Source organism: Pelecanus crispus, chromosome 20 (assembly GCF_030463565.1).
Source record: "Pelecanus crispus isolate bPelCri1 chromosome 20, bPelCri1.pri, whole genome shotgun sequence".
NCBI classification, from domain to species: domain Eukaryota; kingdom Metazoa; phylum Chordata; class Aves; order Pelecaniformes; family Pelecanidae; genus Pelecanus; species Pelecanus crispus.
In genome coordinates, this window is record NC_134662.1 from 6,641,503 (window position 1) to 6,668,469 (window position 26,967).

General features: G+C 42.3%; 1 protein-coding gene across 2 annotated transcripts in view; it reads right to left on the minus strand.

Moving 5' to 3' along the window:
* Positions 1-26,967, minus strand: part of KDM4B (lysine demethylase 4B) — a 92,582-nt gene that overhangs the window by 64,612 nt on the left and 1,003 nt on the right. For both annotated transcript variants that reach the window (XM_075723530.1, XM_075723529.1), the window contains exons 2-5: positions 14,667-14,829; positions 12,373-12,548; positions 11,338-11,452; positions 9,034-9,227 (exon numbers count right to left, since the gene is read on the minus strand). In XM_075723530.1, coding sequence (XP_075579645.1) covers positions 9,034-9,227; positions 11,338-11,452; positions 12,373-12,548; positions 14,667-14,807 — 626 coding nt within the window. In that variant the 5' untranslated portion in view covers positions 14,808-14,829. The remainder of the gene's footprint in view (positions 1-9,033; positions 9,228-11,337; positions 11,453-12,372; positions 12,549-14,666; positions 14,830-26,967) is intronic.

The following is a 26,967-nucleotide window of genomic DNA, read 5'->3' on the forward strand; positions in this document are numbered from 1 at the left end:
TTCTACTTGGTCCCCTCTGTCACGTTGATTGGCCAGCTACAAATGAAGTGGATAGAAACCCAGCGTATGTATTACTTAGAACATGAACTAGTTAACAATTGCACAGCATTCAGACGACGCAGAGTGCTATTTAAGTACTGCCATTACCTATAGGCTTCTGTTATTTTAAACTACACTTGTACTGCACTTGGCATCACCCAACGTCAATTTTCTCTGTTAAGTAAAGAAAAAATTCCCACTGATTTCTGCCAATGTGTTAACAAAACGTGAATAAAGACAAAGCTCTGCAGTACCACTGTTGGTTTCTTCTGGTCTTTCCAACCCTTGCTTTCAGCGCCATGCCAAGCCAGAATTTGCAAGCTCATTCTCCCACAGGGCCCAAGTCAGATCGGGCTGAAAGAGTTATATGAAGCATGGAAGCACATCTCCCTCCCATCTTGTCTCAGTGGCAGAGTGCCCTGTTCAAAAGCCTCAGTTATTAAAACCGATCTGTGATCCTGTCAGACTTCCATAGATCTTCATTTCAAATCAGGCCTGAGCTTTGAGCAGACACTTTCAAAACGCAAGAATGAGTTGCAGCAAGAGCCTTCTTGGATCAAAGACACACTTCTCTCAATCCAGACTGGGACTACTGAGCTGTGATGAATTATTAGTGCTGGTGGAAACAGCAGTACACGCATTAAACACGGTGTCAGTGGAGTAGGAGCCCACTTGAAGATACTGCTGTAAAAACGAGAATGTGATCACGGATCAGCATTACCACCTTCCAAGATCATTATAGAAAGGTACAGAGACGGAACCATAGATCGGAAGGGTCTCCACTTTGCTAGGTTAGGTACAACAACTCACAGAGCCCCAACCTCTAAGACTTTATAATTTCAACAAACGAACTAAACAGGCCCAGTAAAGATGGACATAAAATGAACAGACTGAAAACTAAAATGGCAGCGAAGTACATACTAATACCATGTCTTCAGCAGTGGATTTAGACAAGAATAAGAGACAGAAAGAGAAGAGGACTTTGGAGGGGGAAGTACCTATACAGAACAGAGCTGAGCAAAAGGAGGAGGGAGACCGAACGGGTACGAGCAGCCAGCTGGCTGGCCGAGCTCATCTCATCTGTTCTCTTACAGAGCAACAGTTCCTCCTCGGACAAGTTCCGTAGCTGATCCCACCAGTCCAAGAGTCTGGCTTGATCTTCGTGGCATTTTCTCTCAGCTAGATGAGGGTGAATGAAGAAAGGCAACATGCAAGTCCTACCTCCCCAGAATACTACGCCTCCTCTGCATCAGAAAAATTATCTCTTAATAATAATCTGTCTACAACAGCATAATAAAACACAACAACAAAATGTAAGCCTATTAAAAAGAAAAATCTCCACTATTGCAATTGCAGGCACCTGATTGGGAAGATAATCCACATAACACAAGTTAGAGCTCGTAACTCTTCATATCGTTTGGTTTGATGACTTAACCACATTAAAACCACTCCAGTCGCCCAAGATTCAGTCTCTGTACAATAAGCTGATCCCTTGGATTTTTAAAGCAGACGATCAGCTAGCATTGTTCCCTCTCTAATGAGATTTACATCATCCTTCACCCACAGCATCATCTCCAGGACGCACAGTACCCCTCAGACCTGAGGGGAGCCTGCCGGAAGGCTTGTTTGAATATTGGTAGTACAGTGTGGTTTGTATTGATTAACTAATGACTGCAGTATATGAAGCTTGAAAGGCTGTATTAATAACTCACTGCTGCACTGCTCTCATTTGTCAGTGAATTACAGGGGGATGCAACTCTGCATCTCAATATATCACTCCTTTCACGAATCTCGGGGCAAATCAACATGCACGCAGACTCTCAATGCAGAAAGCCTGTTCCAAAGCAGCTTTCGCCTAACAGTTTTGGAAGAGGTAGGAGAGTGAAAAGCTGTTCTGCCTGGCCATAGTTTATCTCACTTTCCTTTTATTTCTTTTAATGAATACCACTGTTCTTTCCTCTGTCCCTTTTATCAACAGAAAAGGGTCTTGCTTTGCCAAATCTGCCTGAGAGCAAATGGTGTTGCAGTTAATCTATAAATCAACCATCACCATAAATTCTACTCTTTCTCCATCCAAAACTGCAGAGCTGTAAAACACATTACATGGAATAGCAGAGGCAGGAAGGAAATTTGTGAGCTGCAAGGAACCCATCATGGCCAAATGGCCTTCCCCTGCCCCTCCTTTCTCCCCCACTCCACCCCAACAAGTCTATAAATCTCTACTGTCAGGAGTGGAACACAAACCGCAAATGTGTGCACACATTTAAGAGCAACGCAACCCCACACACTTTGCATGGAAGGCTGATGCAGATGTTGGGGGTTGAGGGAGGAAAGGCTGCAGAATCTTCTTCTGAACTCCCTAACACCAAGAAATAGGAAAAAGTAAAACTTGGGGAAAAAAGAAAATTCTCTGTATGGAGCAAAATGGAAAGTCATAGTGTAACAAATTCAGAGTCCTCAGTTCCCTCAAGGGCAAAGCACACATGTGATTCCAGCTAATCTAGCTTTAAGAAACTCACAGGATCTCCAGGGTGCGTGGGTTACTGAGATCCCAATAATCAAGACTTATAATCACATCTGATCAATTCAGCAATTCAACCGCCTTGTGCAATGGCCCCCTAAGGGAATGTAACAGTTAGAAGGCAATAAATGATGCAAGGGACAAGTGCCCTTCCCCCCTGCTGCCATACAATTCAGTATCAAACATTAAACCCAGCTGCTTTAAATGAGATTACACCAAGCTCGCAACAAACTGCAACATCTGTGAGAGAGTGTTAACGCAGAGGGATGGTGCAGAATTCCACGTGGGGGAAACGGGGTAAGGACCCGGCACCCCGCACTGGAAATGATGAAGGAGAGAAGCTGGAAGAGTTAAGCTCCATGACCGTATTAGGCCATTTTCTTCCCCCAAAATAGTTTTCCAGGGATTAACATTTTCTGTCCTGGGGGGGAGGATTGGACAGCAGTTCTGACTAAGACAGCTGCCATGCTCCCTAAGACAACAATGAAAAACAAAATCAGCAGCGAGATCCTCGGCACTTCGTATCTGCAGCTGCTTCAGTGTACGCTTTTAGCCAAGAATAAAGAGCGCTCCTTTTACAATGCTCTCCAGAGGAACAATCATGTCTTGCTTTAAATCTCCCCATCATATCACTGTTAGAAAACGCAGGGCTTCCCTACTGATGGTGGCATCAGTTACAGATACTGCAAATTTATTAAATTGTAGAAGTTACAAGCAAGTCCTCCCATGGACTCGTTCTCCTCAATTCCTACAGACTTACCCTACACAGGGAACCTCGCTAGACACCTGGAGGAAAGCAGGCAGAAATTCTAAAATACTTCAACCAACAAAGTTTTCAGGCAAGTCTATGTACTTTCAAGTAAGCAGTCTTAAGACTTTTACAAGACAGAATTCCAGAAGTGTTTTTTAAAATGTAATTGTATCTGTGACCAGTGCTTTCAACTAATCATATTATTTTAAAGTTCCTTTGGTAATTTGTCCTTAATTCCACATAAACTGCTGTTCTGGCATAAAGTGTACTTTGTGATATCAAAGTCAAACAGATTAGGCATGATCCACTTTCAGCAAGGGAATGTTTTGGAGAGGAGACCATATAACTTAAAAGCTACAGCTGGCTCCCTATTTTAATTAAAGGCGATTAAACATCCATCATGATAAGGAAACAGGGACTTTTTATAAAAATCAATTACCATCCTCAGTGTCACTCTGGTTTAACACCTGCAGTTTCCGAGAGAAAGAACACAGTATAACATCCCATTAGTACTTACAGAAGGTATATTAAATATTGTTGCTATACAGCAAGATGAGTCACAAAATACCTGAGAAAAATAGCCTTATTACTGGCAAAACAAGATAGACATTACACCTCCAAAGTGTATCCATCAATTCACAGTATTGAGATTTAAAGTTTCCTTCGGCGCTTCCCTACCACAGGAAGCCCTCAAGGTAGGTATTGCACATTCTTACAGAGATGAAACGAAGTGATGGTGCAGTATCGCAGTGTTTAAAAATACGATTTTGAAATTGCAAGGGCTGAGATGCATACATTCCTCAATAAAATGCCATAATAACCATGAAGTATGAGGCTTGGCATTCAGTTTTGTTGCTTCTGTCATTATAAAAAAAAAAAATCAGTCTTCTGTTAGCATCGTTTGACAATATGCTCTATTTTAGATCTCAGCATATGAATGTATAAGGTAATTACACATAATATGTATAATTGATACAGTAAAACCTCTTGTGGTAGGAGTTTTAATATAGGGCTGCAAAATGAAATACATTCAAACTTTTGAAAAAACTGAAGACAGACTATGAAAAGGTTGTAATTAAACTACTAATGGGAGAGGGACATTTTTTTTTTTGTAGTTTGAGAAACAAGCAAGCAAGAGACTCAATCTGGCAGCTCCCTGCCTGAGAAGCTTAACATGAAGTTACACAGCAGCTCCCAATGCCTGGTATGTTTGATGGGAAGTGCCCACACCTTCCGCACTACCTCTTCAGTCTGTCAGACTGATTTTCCAGTTAAAAACAACACTGTGACTACAATGTAGAACAGATGCATGCACCTGAGAAACAGGCACATCAGAAAAGATGATCAACTTCGATATGAGGCAAGTATAACCCAAAAGGGACCGCATGGATATCTTAGCAGCAGCAATGATAATGGCTGAAGACATATAATGGTGCTCATTCTTCTTGCTACAAGAAGACAGAATTTAAGAAATAAATGCATTGCAATCTACAGGCATAGGCAAATCATTTAATGAGATTGGAAGCAGGAAAAAGCTGACTTCCATTACCCCCCTTCTTCTCCCTCATCGCTGGATGACCCTTTATTGCTCAACTACTTCACTTTGCGCTGAACAATTTTTTAACCTGCATCCCCAGTGACACAACTCTGTGTAGACTAACTCATACTACTGCAGCCTGTTCTACTCTTCTTATGGAAAAGAAACAGTACGGAAAAGTGTTGGCAGCAGGACTTCTCTGCAGTGAGAGACACACACATTAATCAAGGAGTTGTATGACCAAGCAGATGCTCATTAGGTTGTACAAAGAAGCCATCTTCAGGTCTTGAACCACAGACATTTATTTTAACTCTAATCCCAACAGTCCCTAAAACACCTGTTTTGTAAGAGGTATCGCCCAAAATTTCAAAGACACGCACGAAAAAGACACATACAAAATAATACGTCAGGAACCATCCTCCCTGACCCATGAGACAGATTCCTTTCTCAGCTTATCTTTGTCCACTGAGGTGGCTTCTCATGGTCTGAACAGATCATCCAGACCTCCCTGAGAAGGTACTTCACCTCTTCCACAGCAAATAAACACAGAGATTTCTTGTAGAACCCACTTAAATAAGGTCCGGGAGGCAACCTCAATCAGCTCGATCTCCTTCTCACCTTGCCTTCATAAGGAAACAGAGCTGGTGGCTTCTCGCTGCTCCTACACGCTACCCTGCAAAGCAGGGCTTTGGTTGCACAGCCTGGATTAACGTAGCCTAAGATCATTTATGAGAGACATGAAGAAAGAGTTATCGTTTTTAACAGACAATTTTGAGGCAGAATACTACCAATATACAGAGTCCTTGGTTTCACTATATAAATATCTCTGACAGCCAAACAATAACTCTGCCTCTTATTTTAGAGCTCAACCCCAAACTGGTAGACTTCGTAACTCTCCACACTCCTGCTATTCCCCGAGGTGCTTCTAAGATGATCACTGTCAGAGTCAAAGAGTCTATAAAAAGGATGAAGGAAGCTGGGAAATTTCCACAGAGGTGGTGCCAGAAAAACAGAACTAACATTTTAGCCATCTCTGAGTAAAGCCAGGCTGCACCACTGGAATTTCATCACTGAAGTCCAAGAGCTCCCCCAGCTGAGCTCTGGGATGACTGCAGTCGCAAGCAGAAGATGGGCAATTGCTTGCGTACCTGGAAAGTTCCAGGTCTGCTCAAAGGGGTATTCAGGTTTACTCCTCAGAATCCAATGCCTGTACACAGAAGAGCTTGAGAACTCATTAACAGAAGCTGTCATAGTGAAGAACAAGGAAGAACAAGGACTTGGGCAAGTGGTACACTCTTGCCTTATGCTTAAGGGAACAGCAGGGGTGCCTGCCAAACCAGCAGTGGTATCCTGTCACAATACATCTAGTTTTGTGTTACGTGCTGTCATCTATGTAAGAAAACTCAGTTGAATGGGAAAACGTTTTGCCCAAAACATGGTCTGTCCTCAAAATCCTCATTTTAAGGAAGAAATTTTTTACTAAGCAAGAGATTTTTTCCAATGAGGATGGTGAGGCACTGGCCCAGGTTGCCCAGAGAGGCGGTGGAGGCCCCATCCCTGGAAACATCCCAGGCCAGGTTGGACGGGGCTCTGAGCACCCTGGGCTGGTTAAAGCTGTCCCTGGCACTGCAGGGGCTGGGCTGGGTGGGCTCTGAAGGGCCCTGCCCACCCAAAGCATTCTCTGATTCTATGATTTTCCCCCAACCATGTAAGGTTTAGAGAACTAGTTACTGTAAAAGAACTATACAAACACAGAATGGCTGGATAAAAATCCTCCCGTCCTTTTTAAGTGGGGTAGAAGTACCTTTTTTAAAGAAAAAAAAAAAAACAAAAAACCCACCCCAAAAAAACCCAAACAAACCAGGTGCTGAGCATGTTCCTGCTTTGATTTTTAACCAGCTATACCTGAGCTCCTTTACAAGAAGATTTTATGATTTCTCTTCTCTATTCCAATTAGAAACAGTAGTGACTGAACTCTTCAACAACTGAAACCCCTCTTAGGGGAATATTAGGTGCTCCCCAGCATCTCCCTAAACTCCTCAGAAGATCAGACAGAAACAGAAGCTACGAAGAACTTCTAAGATCCGGTATTTGCCAGATACAATTTTCCATCTACAATTTCCACTTCTTTCTGATTCTTAACCTCTTCATACAAACATGCTACACAAAGGTGTTTCGGGTCATACTGTTTGGGAGGTTTGTTTTGTTTGTTTCTCTACTATGCAATCCCTATTTCCCGCAGAAACAACATCAAACGTAAGGACATAAGGAAAACACACTGTTTAGTAAAGATGAAGCAACAGCTTCATGCAATGAGTTTATCATCCTTATGATATACACGGTATGTGGATATCCACATATTGTATCTACAAAACTTTAAAAAAAAAAAATACTCAAAAACTACCCCACCAATAAGCCCCCACCAAAAAAAAGAAAAAAGAAGAAGAAAAAAAAAAAAAAAAAACCACCCAAACAGCATAAAGTTCCTAAGACGCATGCAAGAAGAAAAACAGTTTAGGTTGGGCTACAAATACTTAGTGTATACTTCATTTCACAGCTGTTCTCTACCTTTTGCTCACAATGTGAGAGTTTGTGGAACAGCCATTACTTTCATGCTGTAACCAGCTTCTCTTTTCAAAGTAATCTGCTCTTATTTTTACTTTTTGAAAGCAATAACCCTCTATTCTGGGCTCGGAACAAAGACACAAGCAGAAGACAGATGAGGCAGAACTGATAACACGCAGGCATGAAAGGAGCAGTCAGAGACAGCCGTGATCGCGTGCAGCTTAAAGCAGCCAAACTCCTGTGTGCTGACGCGCTGAAACCGCCACACTGAAGACGACACCGGCTTTGCTGGTGGTCACGGCACTGGTACGGGCAGAGGAGAGCAAGTGCTTCTCGTGTGCTGGTGGCACCATCTACTGGAGATGGGGACCGAATAAAAACAGTTTTGATCAACTGCTTCTGAAGATGAAGGAAAAAACTGACAGTATCTAAAATGAGAGCGTGTCACATTTCATTCATAATCCAGAGATACGTTTCTTGAGATTAAGCTTGTTTAACAGAGGTATCGTAAGAGATTCTGCAAAATCCTTGTGCATCTGCCTGAAAGAGGGAGACTAAGAATCGGGTACGCTGGGGAACCAGATTTTCTGACATGTTGGAAAGATTTGGAAAATTCACATTAAGACTACAGCCGAATGTTACAGATTCAGCCCCTCCTTCCACTCCTTTTCAAGACTGTAAAAGAACACTATATCCATTCATTAAAGCCTCTTTGCTGTTGGTAGCTCTTATATGCCCGCAGGCACTAACAGCCTGGAGATGCTTGGTGTCACCGGGGACTCATATTGCAGAGAGATGGGTGGATCTTGTCTGCCACTGCCAGGGCACAATGACAGCAGCTTCACAGTGACATTTCAGCTCTAATTTGCACGCAAATGTCAACATTAGTCACATCAAGATCTTCCGTAAAGCTCTTCTGGGTTGCTAAGTCGCTCTGGTTATACTTTTAAATAGGAGGCTTCAGAAAAAAAGACGACAGACTGGTTCTTGGTAGCATATTCCAGATTTCATAGCTTCTTAATTTCATCCTTATCTATTGATTATTGTTGTGGAAAGTTATTTCCAACCAGTATATGGATCAACAGTGTTGAAAAATGTTTATCGTTATTCTAAGAATGGACCATAGAAAGTAACCCTTTGACCTACCTGTCCCTACAGTTGTAAGCATATTTACATATTTAAATAATGGAAATTTTAAAGTAACAGATGTTTCCTGCCTACAGCACAATGCAAGAACAACAGTCTTTCGTTATTAAAGTGCATCTGAAGCATCCACACGTTCCCATCACCATTTGCCCTCCCACATTAGTGGCAGTGCTCTCCTGCACATTAGTTTCCAAAACGCCCCAAGTGCTGAAATCTGTTTTTACTTGTAATGTCAACAAGTCTCCCTAATTCTGCTACTTTTCTAGAAAGTCAGGAATTAGGCCTCTGAGCAAGTCACCATGAAAGAAAGTAAAACTGCTTTCAAATGTAGAGTAGGAGAAGGGAAGAAAATGGGAAGTGAGAGACTAAGTAGGCCTGATGGAATTCGGTAGACCTGAAGAAAAGGGTATTGCAGTGGTCTCTAAGTGAGGGCAAAGGTACGTAGCCACTATCTATTAGTACTCTACCACTTACCAGGATTTTGGCTCCCCAAAATGCAAGTAGTTGATACTGTAGAGATCCATGTCCTCTGTATGCCAAGCAAATGTTGTCTTCCACATCCCAAAGTAAAGGTAGGGAGTGTTTACGCCTTCTATGATAATGCCACACTCATGTTCCACCATGTCTAAGAGGGTGTTCAGATTGCCAATATTCCATTCTGCCACATCCTGTAATTCAAAAGAAATGTTTTGTACTAGAACATATCAGGACTTGCTAAGCAGAATAATAGCCCACAGCTTCCTTCCAATGCCTTAAAATGTGGATATCCTAGTTATCTGCATTAATTTAATTCCATCTGCTTCCAGAAAGCTTACTTTTAGTGTTCATCAATAACCATGAAAAGGATGCGTTACCACTACTTTGTGGCAAAGGGATTGATTACTAGCTTCTCACTAAATGTGTTCTCTGAAGAGGCACTCGTACTATGTGATACTCTACCATTAAGTAACTGTTCTACTAATAAACGTAAGAGAAACTAAGGGTAAAATACACTTCTCTCAACGACATATTCCATCCAGACGTTCTTCACCTGATGAACATGTATCAGCTGATGAGAAAGACTAAACTTCAATGTGGCCAAAGTGGCAGAAGCCTCTACATCAGCTCAGTGCTTCAGATAAAGAACAGCGAAGACAAGTTTTATTATCAGTATTTAAACAGAAAGAGCAATAAAAAGAAGTTCTAAATCCAATAGCTGGTTTTCTCTACTTCAACGTGAAATAGAAAAAGTCACAAACTGGTACAAATCTTTAACCTTGAGATTGCCTGAAGAGTAATGCAATCTCCAAAAGGAAACAGTTTCCTTCCCCCCCCTTTTTCCCAGTGTACTTAATATGCGTGCAAGTAACCGATAGGTGTGCGAGCAATCCCAGCTTCACGCTGCTTGCTGGAGTAACTGCAAGACAGTGAAACTCAAGCTGCTCAATCTTGAAACTTTCTAAATCAACCTGAAAAAAAAAAAACCAAAACAAAACCACAGGGGCAGGGAGGAAAGGGCTGCAGAAAGGAAGCAACTGAAAAGCAAGATGAAAAGGAGCGCAGAGGGAGAATGTTCTTCATGACTCTGACACCTTAATGCTCGCAGTAACGTCAGTAATTGGACAATAGGAAATGTTCTTTAGGTGTGACTGGTAATTCAATTATTTCATTTCTGCTTATAGGAATTTGGAGGAAACTGAAGGAAACACAATGTATATTCAGTACACTGCAGAAGCTACTTCTCCTAAAGCTTGTATTTGTGCCTCCTTATGTCACCTTCCCTGATCATACCATGGACAAGAATGCAATACTCTCACCAAATACTATGGATAACTTTGATGTCCAAGGCTGTGAAGGCCTCAGATATCTACGTTTATTCCTATTAATTCCACATTAAACCATCCTGATAATAAAAAGACACTTTTACATTAACACGCAGTTTATACTGCAGACAATCAGACACCACTCCAAAAAAAGGCCACTTTCCACTCAAAAGAAAACTACAGAGAAAGGGCACTCCTTTAGAGTAGCTGCCTAAACGGAGTAAGAAGATAAGCAGCCTTTACCATTTACAGCAGAAGAAACCACAACAGAATTACTGTGAACATAGGATGCAATTTCACCAAGGAAAAGCTTAAACAATTTGAATTGTAAAATAATTTAGCACATAGGTGGCATTGTATCCTAATATAGCTGCCTACAAAGAAAAAATCCAAATGCAAATGTTTTAGTTGTGTTAAGATTCACAAAAAGTATTTTTGATGAAGCACCCAATTCCTTGAAATGCTGTTTTTTTCTGGCTCTCTAAGAAGCTTCAGCTGAAATCTCTATTTTATTCCCTTAAAAAAAAAAAGAAAAAGAAAAAAAACCCCACACCCTAGCATGATAGAGATCAGGATCAGTAGCTTACTTTTAATTTACCTGCATACCATCACATATATCTGGGCATATCATTACGATACTAGTCCAGTTTTCTTTAACAACCTTTTCTGCAAGCTATATACAATTTTTGGCCAAACACTTCATAAGAACTCGTTTAAATCACTTTTCTAGTAAAACTAAGCTTTTCACAGCTTCCATTGACTCTATTATCCTGAATCTCTGGGGAAGGTGGGAAGTTTAGTCACACTTCTGTAATGAGGGAAAAAAATAAAGACACTATTTGCCTTTTTTTTTTTTTTTTTTAAGGTTGCTAAATCAAATAAATTCTGAATTACTGTTCCTTAATGAGAAAAGAGCAATAAGGAAGTCAGTATCTATCCATATTTAACTTATATAAAAGAGGAGCACTTCACTTACTGCATCATACAGTGAGCCACTGATATCAGCCCCATAAATTGGTGAGACAAACGTGAGGTTCTTCCAGTACTTGCGCTCCAAGTCTTCAAAATCTTGATGGCGTGGAGTACAATACCTGATAAGAACAGGGAAAAGGGAAGTGTGTAAGAAATCCTAAGAAACGCTCATCACATATGGATAAACGACTGAAAAGAAGCATGCATTTCAACGCAGACACACTCAGGAGGTTACTGAAGGTGCATTTCATTTTTAATTCTACTAAGATTCACATAATTTATTGCCTTGTAAATCTTCCTACAAAACCTCTTAGTGCATACTGACAAACAGGATGTGCAATTATGCGAAGCGCCAGATCCCCATCCTAAGGATGCATGAGGTGAAGTTATTACACAGGGAGCTGAAGGCAGGTAAAGCATTCATGTGCATGCTGTCTTAGTGGTATTTCAAAGTTGACAGCATGATGTCAGTAATGCCAAGGTGTCATGATGTCAGTTAAAACCCATGACAGCATGATATCAGTTAAAACCCAAGGTACTCAGGAGCTCTGGGAAAGTGACTCTGGAAAAAGGATGCAACTGCAGTTTGTATCAGTTGGCTTGTCCCAGCTAACTGAGGTGCTCTGCAAAGTTCAGTTGCTTCGGAAGACACTCATTTTATTAATATTAGCTCAGGCACTCCAAGATACTCGTAGTTCTACCTCAACAATGGAACACATTTTCCAGAACAACCATTAATACACTGAGAGCTCTCCCTTGAGGCCCAAGCCATTCTTTTCAGGCAGATTCTTAGCCAAATACTGACTCTGAAGAATCTCTCCATACCAACTCCCAGAAAAAGATCCAAGATACACCAAAAGCCACCAATTTACAACTTGTTTGAGATTCTGGATGTAAGCTTTCAAGAAAAAGCTGTTTCCTCAAAAATGCTTCCTATTAAGCATGGCTGCATCTTCTTTTCAGCTTGTTTCTAGAATGAAAAGCTTTCTGCACAGCTCCCCCATTCACAATGTAAGTGCATCACTTAACACAAACGTACTTCTCGCTATTAGCCAGACGCCGGTATTCTCCCACAGTCATGGGTTTCTTCTGTATATTATATTGGGTGAATAACCCTGACTGTCCAGTAACCACCTGCTGAATAGGAGCTGGGATAACCATGTCATCTATGTCATCGTAGGTTTTTCGGGGCTTCCACTCCTTGGGAGGAATCACCTGGAATTGGGGGAAAAAACAAAACAAAACTTCATGTTCACAACAGGCAAACACAACCTCTACTGAAGAAAAAACTGTTGAAGGGGAAGGCATTTCATCCTGCTGCTGCAGGTTATCAGATAACATCAGCGTCTCAAATAACCAGCACATATGACAAGACACCTGTTCTGCATCTGCTGGAGTGCAGGACTAGCTGACACGGTCAGAGGGCTGATGGCCTGCTAGCACTCCCATCAGTACGGTGTCGCAGATGATGGCCAGTGATGATAAAAAGATATAGAGTTATACCAAGGAAATACACTGCATGCCAGAAGGACTGCACATGCCTTCCCTCCAGAACGGCATCCCTCTCTCACCTACCATTCCACAAAGCTGCACGAAGACTCCAGCAGCTTTATCCATATGTTGCATCTCTACAAGTCCATAACCTTTTACAGTAGTCTGAACAACTATTCCATCCAGAAGATCACCTACATTAGGGTTTTCTTGAGGGGATGGGGGGGGAGTTGTTTTGTTTGGTTGGGTTTTTTTTAACTAGGAAGGCTCAAAATCCTGTTGCATTGCTGTTGATGTTTCTGTATTTGTAGGTGACACGTGAGGGACCAACTCCTTAAATGAAAAGGGGTAAGGAGTAGAGAAGAACAAAAGAAAAGCATGGGGAACGCATCCAGAACTCTTTCCTCACTCTTGGAGGCTGTGCAAAAAACCTGCTGCAAAGCAGTGCTGAATCTGGAAGGAAAAGCTGTAATTTTAAACAGAAGAGCTGCCAACAATTCTAGGCTGAAGATCAGAGAACAATCAGTAGGACATTCAGCAGGCATGTGGAATGAAAAAATAAAATATCTGCAATCTAATTTGGTGTAAGGATTAACCAAAAAAAGTTACGGGAACTGGCGGACAAGTTATTGACTTTCATGGGCATGGTTCCTCCAGGGTATGATGAGCTCTCCTTCCATTACAATGCTCTGAACTGCAGTTGCAATAGAGACACACAAAAATTAACTTGGAATACTCAGATTTTGTCCTACAAGTAGAGTAATTTCTTTACAGCATCTGGAATTCACCGACAACCTTTATTAAAATAACCTACCCTAGCGGACTCATGGAATGTAATTGCTAGTACACTTGAGTGGACAAGGAAACATTTCACAGAGAGCTTTTTATCAATACCCAGCTCTATTTAGAACTGTAATAAAAACAGTAATTGACCTATGCTCTAGAAGAAATAAGAATTATTTCATGCCTAACAGCTTTATTTCTCTGCTGTGCTTTATTAAGTTCTGCTAAATACCGTACGTAACAACTACCTTGTCAGAACAAATTATCTCTCTCAGCCTATGGTGCAATGTGACACAGCCACAGAAATACTCTTTCTAAATCAGTTAGTCCTGACTTTTTCCAAGCAGTTGTATGTCAAATACTGGAATTCAGAAGCTTCACATGAAGACTTCTCATGTTTCATCAGTTTCAGGGTAAAGATGCGGACGGGAAGGAAGCAGAAAGATGTTTTAGAACTGGCTGGAGAACTGCTTCCTGAAGGTGAAAAAGGCTTTGAGGTATTTTGGGAATCGCACACGCATACAGGATATGCTTACAGGTCTAGATTCAAGTCACCATAAGGTGGTAGCCCAGAACATTGAAAAGGTAAGAGTAAAAAGTCTGCACCCGTTCATATGGATATCATTTAGATCCCCCTCCCCATCGGAACCTAAGCAGACTTCAAAAGCTTGATCCTTGACCCTACACTCGGGGGGAGCTGAAAACCTCACACCTCCAGCCCCTGAGGACCATGGCTACCATTATCTATACCCTCAGCAACAGAATTGGGACATGGAGATGCCCTTAACCCATCTCTGCAAGGGCTGGGAATGTCCTTGTTTTCCATTTAGGGATCAGGAGAAGGCATCCTTCTTTCACTCTTACAGAAGGCCTGCAACTCCTCTGCCCTTCCTCTCTCAGTAAACCGCAACAGAGATTGCAAGTACAATTTTCAAAAACACGCTCTGCTTGACTACATGAAAGCAAAGTGCTTCTGAGTGATACTTCACGGACGTAAAGCAGAGCCTCGGGAAGGCAGCCTTCAGGAAGCTTTCAGCCACCTAAGCTAGGGCAACTCACCTTGGCAAGCCCTGCTCGGTGAGCTCCCTGCGATTCAATGTAAGCGATGTATTTCCCAAAGTCCCGAAACTCCTCAAGGGTGGGACGAAAGGTCATGATCTTGCAGCCAGGGTTCTGCGGACTTGGGTTTTCCGACCCCATATTTCTAGTACGGCGGCAGCACCTGAAGAGGGGAAATAAAAAGGGAGAAAGAAAGAAGAGAGGCAGGAAAAAAATACTGGTTAAAAACCTTCGTTTTCTTTCTACTCGCTTTAATGAATTGCACGGAAAGGCATGGATATAGTTTTCATTTCTCTCCCCTATTTCCCCGAGAAAGTGTTTGTAAGTACTATCCTCTAACATGGATACGAAGAGCTTCTGACCAAAAACCCACTCAGTCTGTATGTTAGCAGGGCCCTAAGAAGGATCAAGTATCAGGGAGCTCCTGATACCAGTATCATCCGAGAGATCAGACAGGGCCTAAATATAGATGGCAGCCATAACATCGCCCCTCCATCCATCGTATGAAGTTGTGTCTCATCAGAACGGCGGTCGCGAACAAACCTCTCACTACCTTCAGCGTCTACTCAGCGCGTGCACGGAACTAGCTTCCCCTCAAAGTTTTCCACCAGAATGCTTGATCCTTTTCTATACTTAATTACAAAAACAACAGTGTTGGCCAATGTATTAGCTACTATTTCTTCTGTTTTTTCCATGTGCTAGGCTACATTAAAAATCATAAACTTATTTTTTTTAAATGTAGCTTCATTATATTTTGATTGTATTTGCAATGAAGTGTCAGACAATTCTTAAAAGAAATGTAGATGCCCAACTTCAAAACATCTCTCAATGAGAAAAAGCAAAATTGCTCGATTTACTTCAAAATTTGCGGGGCGGAAGGGGGGGGGGGGAATCCAGAACAATTCAGGATGAAATCACAATTTTTAATTGGTTTTTTTTTTTTTTTTTACCTTTGTAAAGTTATGCTGGAAACTTATAAAGCACACCAAATGTTTTAATGGCATTTTAGTTGCAAACATAACTAAGAAAATATTCTCCATGTTAGAAAAGCAGCTATAGCACATACAATATGCTCAAGCTATCACGAGAGGGCAGTACGGGGCTTTTAAGGAATAAAAGGCAAAGCAACACTGTCAAATGTGACTTATAAATCACAAGCAAAGTATGTTTGGATTTAAATTGATTTCAAACTAGCCAAGAAGTATTCCAGATGCTACTAAAAGTACTCTTTGTGTTAGCAAAACAAAAACAAAACAGAGAAATACTGCCCTGTCAGTGTTTTACTCAGCGAGCGTGGCACAAAACTCACACTCCTCCAAAGAGACAGCAGATACTGTCACTTGCCTCCTGCAATTAAAACCAAGATCGCACACTACTTTGGACAGGCCAGCTCACCCAAGACACCAATGTTTCCTTTACAATTTTAACGCGGTAAACCAGGCAGGTTTTTTTAATTTCAAAGGCAAATGAACAGTTTTGACTTGATATTTTAGAAAATAGGAAATTTTAGACCTTTTCAGAGTAACTTTTATGTACAATACATTTCAAAACAGTGGTCTGCAAGTCTAAGCCCTTCCCCAGCACAGCCTTTAAAAGAATTTCATGCATAAAATCGCAGCCTCTCACATGCTCGTCCTATCCTCTCGCATCTGCCTGGTGCCTCCTCAACCACAGCACCACTGCGCCCCGAAACTAAAGGCGACCTCAGGAGAGCTCTTCCCAAGCCAGGAGCCAGAGATGCAAGGCACGCTGCCTAATAAAACCAAACTATAAACCCCAATATTGCACAATATCCCAGAGCAAAACTAACTGAGGAAAAAGATACCGCTTCACGCCCTTCACCCTGACAGATACTTCTAGTAACTGCATTTCTAACAGAAATTGTTGCAGTCTTAAAACAAAAAGGCCCTTTAATCAACCCCGCCATCTTCAGGGTAGCCCTGCCCGAAGACACGTCCGTAAAACCTTGCCATACAGGAAAAAAAAAATTTGCTAGGTTTTAGGGTCAGCACTTTAAGATAAGAAACATATTTGATCTATACCCACAAGAACAACTTACTACACGAATGTTTTGCAGAAATACAAAAAGAGGAAACAGCATCTCCCGTCCCCGAAATAACCATGGGAGCTGGTAAGCTCCGAGCATCCATCTGCCGGAGGCTTCCTCCAAACTACTGAAGAAAAACATTGCTCACCAGGAAAATATGGCTGATCCTGGTGAAGAGTTGGAAGAAGAAGAAAAGTGACTGTTGGAGAAGTGGGACGCAGACAGAAACCATTCCCAAACTTCTATTGCAACGCAATCTTACTGAGGATACTTCTGCTATTTTTAAACCGGGCCTAGAAATGCCACGAAAGTTCAGCCGAGCGGGAAGCACCAAGCCACGCTCTGCAGCAGCACTGCGCACCGGCTGACCGGGAGTTCTGGCTCGGGGAAAGGAACTTGAATTCCGCCCTGAGAGGATCCGTGCCAGCGCCATCTGCTCCAGGGATGCCTTCCCAGTATCTGTAGCTTTACCCACAACCGGGGGGGGGGAGGAAATAGCCAAAGCCAGGTTTTATTGCATCTTTTCCTCAAGATCATCTCCAGCAATTCCAATTTTTATTCTATGAACTGGGAGCGAACAGTCAAAATACATGCTCCAACAAGGGCAGGGGGGAAATGTCTGTCAAAAATTACTTCATGCAAAGCTTAATCCATCAATTCAAGGGCCTACGTGCCTCAATACAAGCAATGTCGCTCAGCGCTCTGCAACTCTGCAGTGCAGAGACAGCAAAGCACAACAGATTTTTCCATGTTTAGTCCCATCTCTTCATTCTAAGGAACATCCTAACACCTACCCTAGATAACATTTGCTGCAATGTACGTTCATCTAACTAAACTAATTAAGCTATTACAAAAAAATGGCCACGGAGCACACAGGAAGGGAAAATCACTTCAACTCCTTCAGTCAGAGAAGCGTCCACAGCGCCGGCCTGCGCGTGCTTCCCCCCACCAGCCCCAAGGAGCTCGAGACGCCAAAGCCACAGAGGGGGCTTTGGGAGAAAAGAATTTCCAACTGCTTTGCACGTAGCAGCACTAATGTATTTTGGGTAAATAGTGCCAGTATTTACTGTTACCTCCTTCCCAGCTCCCCGGATCACAGAGGACAAGAGGCCGAGGCAGCGGGACAAGCCCAGGGCTGCGACAGCAGCCCAGCCACGCTGCAGCTTCCCTGTGGGATTTTCAGGAGACAGCCTCAATAAAACAGTGCTGTAGTAAGTTTGCCAGCATCACTGAGGAAGATTTCACAGCAGAAGCCGACTATTCTGAGAACACTGAAAGCATTTTTCCATTCATGGCTCTGCCATGCAGCAGGGTGGATGGTGACAACGTGAACAAACTCTTCTCTCTTCACTATTAATAGTGAAAAGGATGATTTGCAGAAAGAGTCTAAGCCCTCTATTAGTCCTTGAAAAGAAGCATTAAGGTATTTTTCTCAGCTGGGTACATTCTGTTTCTTTGTAAGAGAGAGTAACAACCTGGAATATTATGAAAACCTCCCAATTTGCAACCACGGTAAGGGAACGCTAACACTTGTCTCCAGAGGGATGATCTCTGTGGACACAAGCAGCTGAGTTTTTAATTTCAGTGACTTTTACGTGAGACTTTTCCCTCTAAAATTGATGTGAGCCAAGACACTTTTGTGTCTGAAATCCTACACCTGTTGATTGAAACCTTTGTATGGCAGAGAAAAAGCCCAAGAAACCCAGCCGAGACCAATGACTTGTGCTTGCTAAATGACTTGGAGGACTGCGAACCCTTCCTCCAGGGAAAGGCTTGGGACTTTCAAGTAGTTCCCCGCTGCTACCCCACTACTGATCTCGGAGGAGAGGGTAAGGCCAACTCATTCTCCTCCACTTTTGAGCTGGGGGTAACTTTGACTAAAGATAGTGACTATTTGTGGAAGGAAACCTGCCTTTGGGCATCAGCGCTGGAGCCAAATGCTGTACCTACACCCAGGGTGCACGCCTGAAAACATAAAGCAAACCAGTCCTGCTGGTTTGCTGCAACCCCTCCATTATCAATCCGACTTTGAACACTAAAAACACAGCAGAATTTATGACAGAGGACTCTGTTTGTACAGTAACACTAGAAGACCACCTTTAATCTTGCTAAACAAACTCAGTATGTTCTCTGGGATTATCAATTTCTTCGATAAACCAGCACGCGTGTACCTTCAGAGCCCTTTAAAGAAGGCACCAGGACTAAAGGCAAACTTCTACCCAAGTGATGTATGCCATACCACCATGTCAGACTGTATACAACCAGCAAAACCACTTTTGAATGACCTCCTGTCTCTCCAAAGGTGCAGTTTTCCACCATCAACCCCACAAAAACTCCTACTAGCTTTTTCTGAAAGGCCTTGAAGCCAGACAACCGAAAATCAAAAAGATGCAAGGAAAATGCCCTTTGGAACATATGCCTATAGCAAAAAAGGAGAAAGTAGGCAGTCAAAATCTGATAGACAAAACCATTGCATGGAAGCCACAGGCAGCAAAAATAACTTTGTGAGAAGAGGATATATAGCACCCACGGCAACTCCTCAAGATTTCACTTGGGTTGTGTTGCAAGGGGATGAAAAGACACAAGGAGTATCTTTCCGAGCGCACTCCGCAACCTGCTGCCAACTCAGAGCAGAAAATACACACGTTAGCCTGCTCGCACCGGTGGTGGGCACACGCTGGCACCGGTATCACTCCCCGCTGAAGGAAAAAGAACCACAGCCATCAACATTTCACCGAATAAACAAAGCGCTGGCCACAGTTTGAAGCAAGAGGAAATTTCACAGCAGTACCAACTTGGATAGCTACTGAGCTCCCGTCCACGGCCATTTGTTCTTCTCCTCTGCCAAATATGATGATTTGTGGTGCCACAGTGCAAAATGATCAGGGAACCGACTCTGGTTACATGGCCGTGCTTTAAAACAAGTGTGCAGTTTCAGGGGTAGGACTTTTACAGCAATAGGGCAAAGCACCGTCTCAAACCGCAGCCTCAGCACGTGACAAAGAGCGTTTCAAACATCTGAAACGGTTATACGAAAAGTCTTAGTGGATTAAACTTTTCTAGAAGGCACACTTACAACAAATTCTCCTCCTACAGCATAGTCTCACTCCCTCAAACAGGTGAGCTTGTCATCTCCTACATAAACTGGAGTTTGTACACACCTAAAAATGGATCGGGCGTTACTGGGGCTCTTCAACTGCCCCTTTATTACAGAACACTGAACCTACTAACTCTTAATCTAATCAATGCAGACAAACATCACTGCACTTGTCACACCAGTAAAACTGCTGTTAGCTGTTAAGAAAACTAAGTTCCACAGCTCATTACACTACGTAAGGACAGTGGATTACACACCCTTCCAGGAGACCATCTACGGACAATGCACACCAACCCAAGGCAGGAAAGGGTACTAGGTCCCAGGTACGGAGGAGGAAAATAAAAAGGAGATATAATGAGAAGATCTAAACGTGGCACATCTAAATAGCTTAGACAACTGAAGGCATAAAGCAGATGTATCCAGCACAAAGCACAAAAATCATTAATATGTAACAAATTATTCATGTCAATGCTGAAAACGTAGCAGCTCACTCTTTGGGGAAGAAATTCTGAGTGCATTCTACTCCCGAGTGGAGGAAGCTGCTATCAGGCAAATAATTTACTGTTTTAATACTTTAGAAAGATAAAGAGAGGTGCCGTATCTTAAGCAAGGTTTTTAAATCATAACAGCAAAATCTTAAAACCTCCCTTGCCCTCCATTTTTCATTATAACTCTCTGGATGTGTCAAGAGTACAATCAAAGCCTGGCAGCAACACGTAAGACAACGGGAAACAGAGTATCGATGGTAACAAATTCTCTAATCTTGTTTCAACACCCAAATTGTTCAGCCTTCTGTCTTCCTGCCTTACCTGGCAATCTCCCTTGAAAACTCATGCCCATTCATCCGAATACATCTACTAAACCTCCCCTGCCCTTTCAAGAATAACTAGAAAGAGAGGTTTGACTCACCCTAGGCCTCCTTGCCCTAGCCCCCCTCGCCCCAGGCCTTCCTCGCCCCAGGGCAGGCTGGACAGCACATTAAGAGTTCCCCATTACCTGGACATGGTCCCCAGCAGCCAACGCGACGTGCCTTACTTCACCGCCACTGCGAAGCAAGCTACCAGACATTTGCCACTCTGGAAACTCCCGCAGAATGTTCAACGCGCTGGAAATCCGTCCTTACCTCATCGCCTAGCTCACAGTGCCCTGTCTCTGCAGCTGTCTCCAGAGTTCCTCTTTCAAGTGAGACCGCGCTGGTAGGACATCTTTGCTTTCCCCACAGGCATGGGCAAAACATTAACACAACTACTTCTGTCAGTGCCTGGAGAAAACTGAACAAAGGACTTAAACTTGGGTCCTTTATCTCCGTGTCCTCCATTAAACTGTCAATCAGGTTGGCTTTATGCCCATTCTCAGGGAGATGAGGCCAGGCCGGGCACTGACGGAGCGTGGGAGGCGGCAGAGCAGCCTCCCTCGCCCGCAGTAATGCGCGCTGCTCTCAGCAAAACCAAAAACATGTGGCGCGGAGTCACTCTGACAGCCAAGCGGCATCCTAAGAAATGAGGATTTGCAGCCCTGTTGCAAGCTTTCACCTCCCTCTGCTCTTTGCCAGAAGGGCTCCGAGAAGCGCTGACGGGGAACTTGCGCCTTAGGAGCCGCATCCGCAGGCTGTGCCGGGCTGGGGCGGGCTCCCTTCGGGGCTGCAAAAACAGGAAAGCTTGCGCGCTGTGAGTTTTGCCCAAGTCTACTTCAAGTCCCTGGCAAACTTGAAATGGAAATAAGTTTAGTTTAAGGGAAATAAAAATAAGCTGACCCTCAACTGAAAATACCGTAAAGTTATAAAATGAAACAAAAACCCAACAAAATACAGATATCAAGTGTGCCTGAATCAACTTCTTGTTCTGACTCGCTTGGTACTTCTGAGACATTTCACATACAATAAGGTAAGAACCCTGTTCACGAGAAAAAATCTTTAAATTTACTTTTAACTCGTTATTTGACTACAAAGTACTGAGCACAAATATTAATGGAAACCTCGTGTTTATTTGAAATGGCATTTTTCTGATGAATGAGGTTGGAACTTAGAAGGCAGACTCTTCTATTTCCATCTACTTCCTTCCTCAGTAAGCCCACTAATTATATTCAAATTTACATCTAGATTCTTATGGATCAGGCACTATCAAAAAGCTTCTCAGCAGAACAAAAACCAAACTTTTGCAAAACACCAAGACTATATAAAACAGGCCATTATAAATCACTAGTTTCAGAGAAGAGTTATGTGTTGCAAGCATAGCTGCGATAACTTTCCTTTCTTCCCGAGAATCAGATTACAGCACTTAGACAAAGAGTGCAAATTTGTAAGTTCGCAGTTCCTTGTGGTGTTGCTCAGCCCAGTTTTAGATTAGATCAGTTTAAGATTACATCAGATTAGATCAAATTAGATCAGCTTAAGATTACATCAAGAATTTAGAACTAACACCTTTTCCGAAAAATCATTTATATATCCAATTCATTACACTTTTAACCTCCAAATTGCTTTGAGCTTTGTATATCCTTCGTAAGGGCTAAGTAAATATAACAGAAGATTTGAGAAAGAAGAAGAGACGTTCCCTTACAGGCACGGCACCTACCCCCAGCTGAGCAGATGAAGATCTAGGGTGCTTGGGATCTGACAAATTAGAGTATCTCCGATTAAATTTTACACTCCACGAGGCTTCCCCAGAATTCCAGATTCTCCTGTACTTGAAATTAAGCAGCATATGTAGCTCATTAAAGTAAAATAAAATTTTCCCTCAAAACATCCTCTTAGCTATGTAAGTGTACAGTTACTCATACATTTCTTCGAACTGCAGCAAAATTATTTAGTCACAAACAGCATTTAAAAGCAGAAAAAGTGTTTAGATTTAAGAGCAATAAATCTGTAAGAGATTAAAACAGTTCATTATCGCCTGAAGCAAGGTAGTCAACAGCCTTTTGTAGTGTTTATTTCTGACTAAATTCAGAATCAGTACCCAACTGTCTCCCCACCTCAAATTCAATGTTTTACTGAATATGCAAGACAAACTCATAGTAAAAACACACAAATCAGCATACCACTACTGAGACAGAATCTATTACCAGGTATCTTTGGAACTTCAGTTCACTGCATGACACAACAGTTATCTTTGCTGTCTTTTACTATCTTCACTATATTTACTGCAAGACTATAGAATATTAAAAAAAAAAAAAAAAAAAAAGCATTTAATCTGGGCTGGTTCTTCTCAGCAGCTCTACTGTGACTTTGTGTCTTTGATGCCCGCTACACAAAACTACCTTGTTTTCACTTTGCTGGAATATGAAGAGCAGCGCGCAGGAGCTCACCGTTTCGAACTGCAAGACCACAGTGCAAGGAGAAACCCCCTGCCCGGACCTGGAGCAGCTGGGGGCGGAGGGGGGGAAGGCACCTCTTTTTTATGTATTCCAGTTCAGTCTGAACAAGAATTCCGAGCTTCAGTCCACGACACCTGAATCCAAGGCAGCAGTGCTGCAAACTTTAAAAGTATTGTAAAGCAACCCATAGTCCATTATCAGAAAGCGCACGCACTTCAGAAAACTCGATTACTGCACCACTTTGTACAAAAAGGTAATTCCTATATCAGATTTTACCTTAATGAGGACTAATTCCCAACAGTCTTCCTTCAGCAAACCTGCCAGAACTACAAGCCTGCAGCAATGTTCTCAGTAACTTGCTCAACTTCTTCGCTAGGTTGCTTCGGATTTTTGTGCAACAGAATTCCAACAACGCGACTGTTCTAAGTGCTTTTGACTATCTTGCCAATGTAAAAATCCCAATCTTGGTTGCATTTTTTGCACAAGGTGCTTTAGGTCCTGCCTAGAGTGGGTGTGACACACTGACCCAGATTCCAGGCCTAAGAGCAGCTGCATTGCCAGAAAATTATCTGCTCGGGAAGAAGCAAAGCCAGCAGGCGGGAGAAAGGACCAAGCAGCGTCTCAGAGCTCAGACAGCTCCCGAAGTGCGCTTCAGCGGAACACCTATCCTTCAGCTGCACCTGTAGATTACTCCAGATCCTCCTGGTCACAGAGAGGAGCGGGGTGGGGGGAGCCCCACCGTCCTCTGCTAGGCATTTCGTAGCTCAGTTCACAGCCATTTCGCTCAACCAAAACCGCAACTGCGAGGAGTGACAATTTAAAACCTAAATTAAAGCAAAACCTGGGAGAAAACCAATCTAGTTTCACATCAGCTTCAAGGCAACATTAGACAATTTTAATCTCTCCCAGCTCAATTTTATCCATTTCTTCTCTCTGGCAGCTACAGCTCCAAACCTCAACACATACCTCACAGCCAAAGCTGCACTGCTTGTTTTGCCAACACAAAACTGAGAACAAATACAGCAAACTTCACATAAACTTCTTATCTACAACAACAAACCCCTACACACGCACAGAGGTTCACCAAAATCCTCCCCACTACTCCAAACACATATCAGAAATTGTAAAGGGCTATCAGAACACCCTAGGAAATCCTCTCAACACACCACCAACTTCTTAGGTCATATTCAAATACAGTATTTTTACCAAATAGGTTTAGGAAACAAAAGAACAATCCTGTATTTTCCAAGAAATTGGGAATTGTGGCCTTTTTGTGAGCCTTCTGAAACAGCAAAGAAAAAAAAAAAATTAAGTTGCAGGTCATTTTTGCCATGACTGAGGCATGCACAGACTAAGTAAGGGTCTCATACTACACAAAAAATATTACAACAGAATACAAACGCGTTCTCCTGTGTTAGCAGCCATCCAGTAGGAACATAGTTGAGGAACTGCCCGATTTATAAAAGAGAATAATTTACTCCATAAAAATATAAATTAAGTACCTTAATTAAGCCATGGTAATAAGTGACTATATCCATCAGATGTGACAAGACGGAACATATTTGGTCCAAAACAAGGATTAAGAAAAAAATCTTACTAAGCAATTATCAGTTTACTGAAAAACACTGAAAATGGAAAAACACCCTTCTTATCCCACAATGATTTTATACTGAGAATGATAACACAACATTAATATCACTAAACCTATGTACAATGACAAGATTTCTGCCAATATTTTGCAGCACTCGAGGATTTCAGTTTGCTAGTGCATCAAACAGGCAAACCATCTTTTGATTCTTAAATAGATGATAAATAATTACTTCAAGTGGCGGCTTGCACAGCCACAGCGAATCCTGATGGCATCCACATATATTAAGCAAATCCCTCACTTGCAGTGACATATTTAGCTGTCATCCATCTTTGATATTAACAGATGCTATATTGCAAGTAACGCTGCGTATAGCACAAGGAGGCAACGAACGGACTAGACAGTAACAGGCGCTGCAAATCCTTTTCAACGGCACACGGTAAAACATCACGAAGTGAGTCAGAAAAGGTGGAAAATTCACCAGCCCGCAGTTCTACATTGCTCAGAATTAAAAGGAAATAAAGTTTCCAGTTCTCATGACTGCAAAGAGATTTTCATAACAGTGTTAACTGATGCATGGTTGTCTCAGCCTGCAGCGAGACAGAGCTATTATTTCTACTTACATGTGAACTTCCCTATTCATCGAAATTAGATGTAAACTTTGAAGGCTAATTACAGCTACCTGAATGCCAACACATTGTTTATTGTATTACACCTGGACATCCTAGTAGAAAATGAGAATACCCAACTCTTGATAAATGCAAAACCCCCCCATACAGCTAACATGCTTATCCAGCACATCTGGACAAACTGGTTTTCCCAAGTCCTATAAAATTTCTTGAGACCTCTTATATGCAAATAGTTCTAAGTTCTCAGAAGTTGTCTATATTTTTGATAATTTAAAACGCCTAGTGCCTGCAGATCTGTAAAACAACCACTCTACGTTATCTGTTAAATGGCAGGAGTTGATGGTATCACTTGAGATAGTTTGCACTTCGTTTTGCTCCAACAGTTCAGTTTAACAGGCCATTAGTAGTTCCCGGTATGGTATTTGCGGCAGACCAATAACCAGCATTATCCAGAGGAAACAGGTGGGATTCTCCCTCAAAGCTGATGAAACCTCTTACGTATGTAAGGTCTTAGAAAAGCCCATGTTCACCCTAAAGCCAAACTCTGAATGTCAGACCTGCGTAGTTTGTTCTAACTCACTGAGAAAACTAACTTCTAATGTATAAGACCATACATATTCTGCTCCTGCTGGATCGGTTAAGTGAATTACCTCTTTCTAAGGAGAAAAAAAAAAAAAAAAAAGGAAAGAATAGCACATTACTGAGTGTTGGACAGCATTTTTTCTGTCAAAAGATGTTTCAGCGAGCAAACAGTAGCTCTGTAACAAGGAATCAAGTATATCCACCTACATACACTTTGCAGAGGAGTAACTCCTACCACTGACGAGAAAGGAGCGGCCGTCGATTCCTTTTGGCACTGGAGGAGTCAGTCTACCTGCCTCAACTTCTTTCACTTATTACAGGGGAACCTAAGAATTAGGAACCTACTGTCAAAAAGCAATTACCCCTACCTACTCCAACAGTTATTTTATGTAATTGCTGAAATGTAACTGTAAGTTTTAAATTGTAGCCTTAAGAGCGATTATGTGAATTTTAACAAAACAGGAAGAGGAAACAGAACAGAAAAAAGGAAAAGTTCACAAGAAAGAAGTGACTTATTGTGCGTGAAAGGGGAAAAAAAAGCCTGCTATTAGGTTTCCGATGAAGAGTTCCACAAAATTGACTCCTTTTGGTTAAAGGAAACTTAACTTTGGAAGGGTCAAGTTTGGTATGCCACAATAACGTATTCACACCGCCCCAGCACAAAGACAACCGAGCCACAAGCACAACTGCAACGTTCGAGGCCTTGACGGCAACACGAAACCAGTCTGTGCCCCTGAACAGCACCCGCTCTCTGCAGCGGCTTTTGGTAAAAGGTATGAAAGTTAAAGAACACGTATAAAACTAAATCTAATTTGCGACTTTAACCCTTTAAAACAAAGGGGTCCCAAGCAGTCTCTGCAGTATGCCTGGCTCCGAAGCAGCTATACGGAGCGCCTTCGGGAACAGCAACCCTCGGATGAAGGGTTTCCTGAAGTTTCCCCTTCCGCCACGCACTGCATCCCAACAGAGCCTAACGCATCTTCTGTGTGCTCCTCAGAAACCAGGGGAAGCCGACTGGCTAGAGGCCCGGGCAGGGCGCGGGAGCGCAG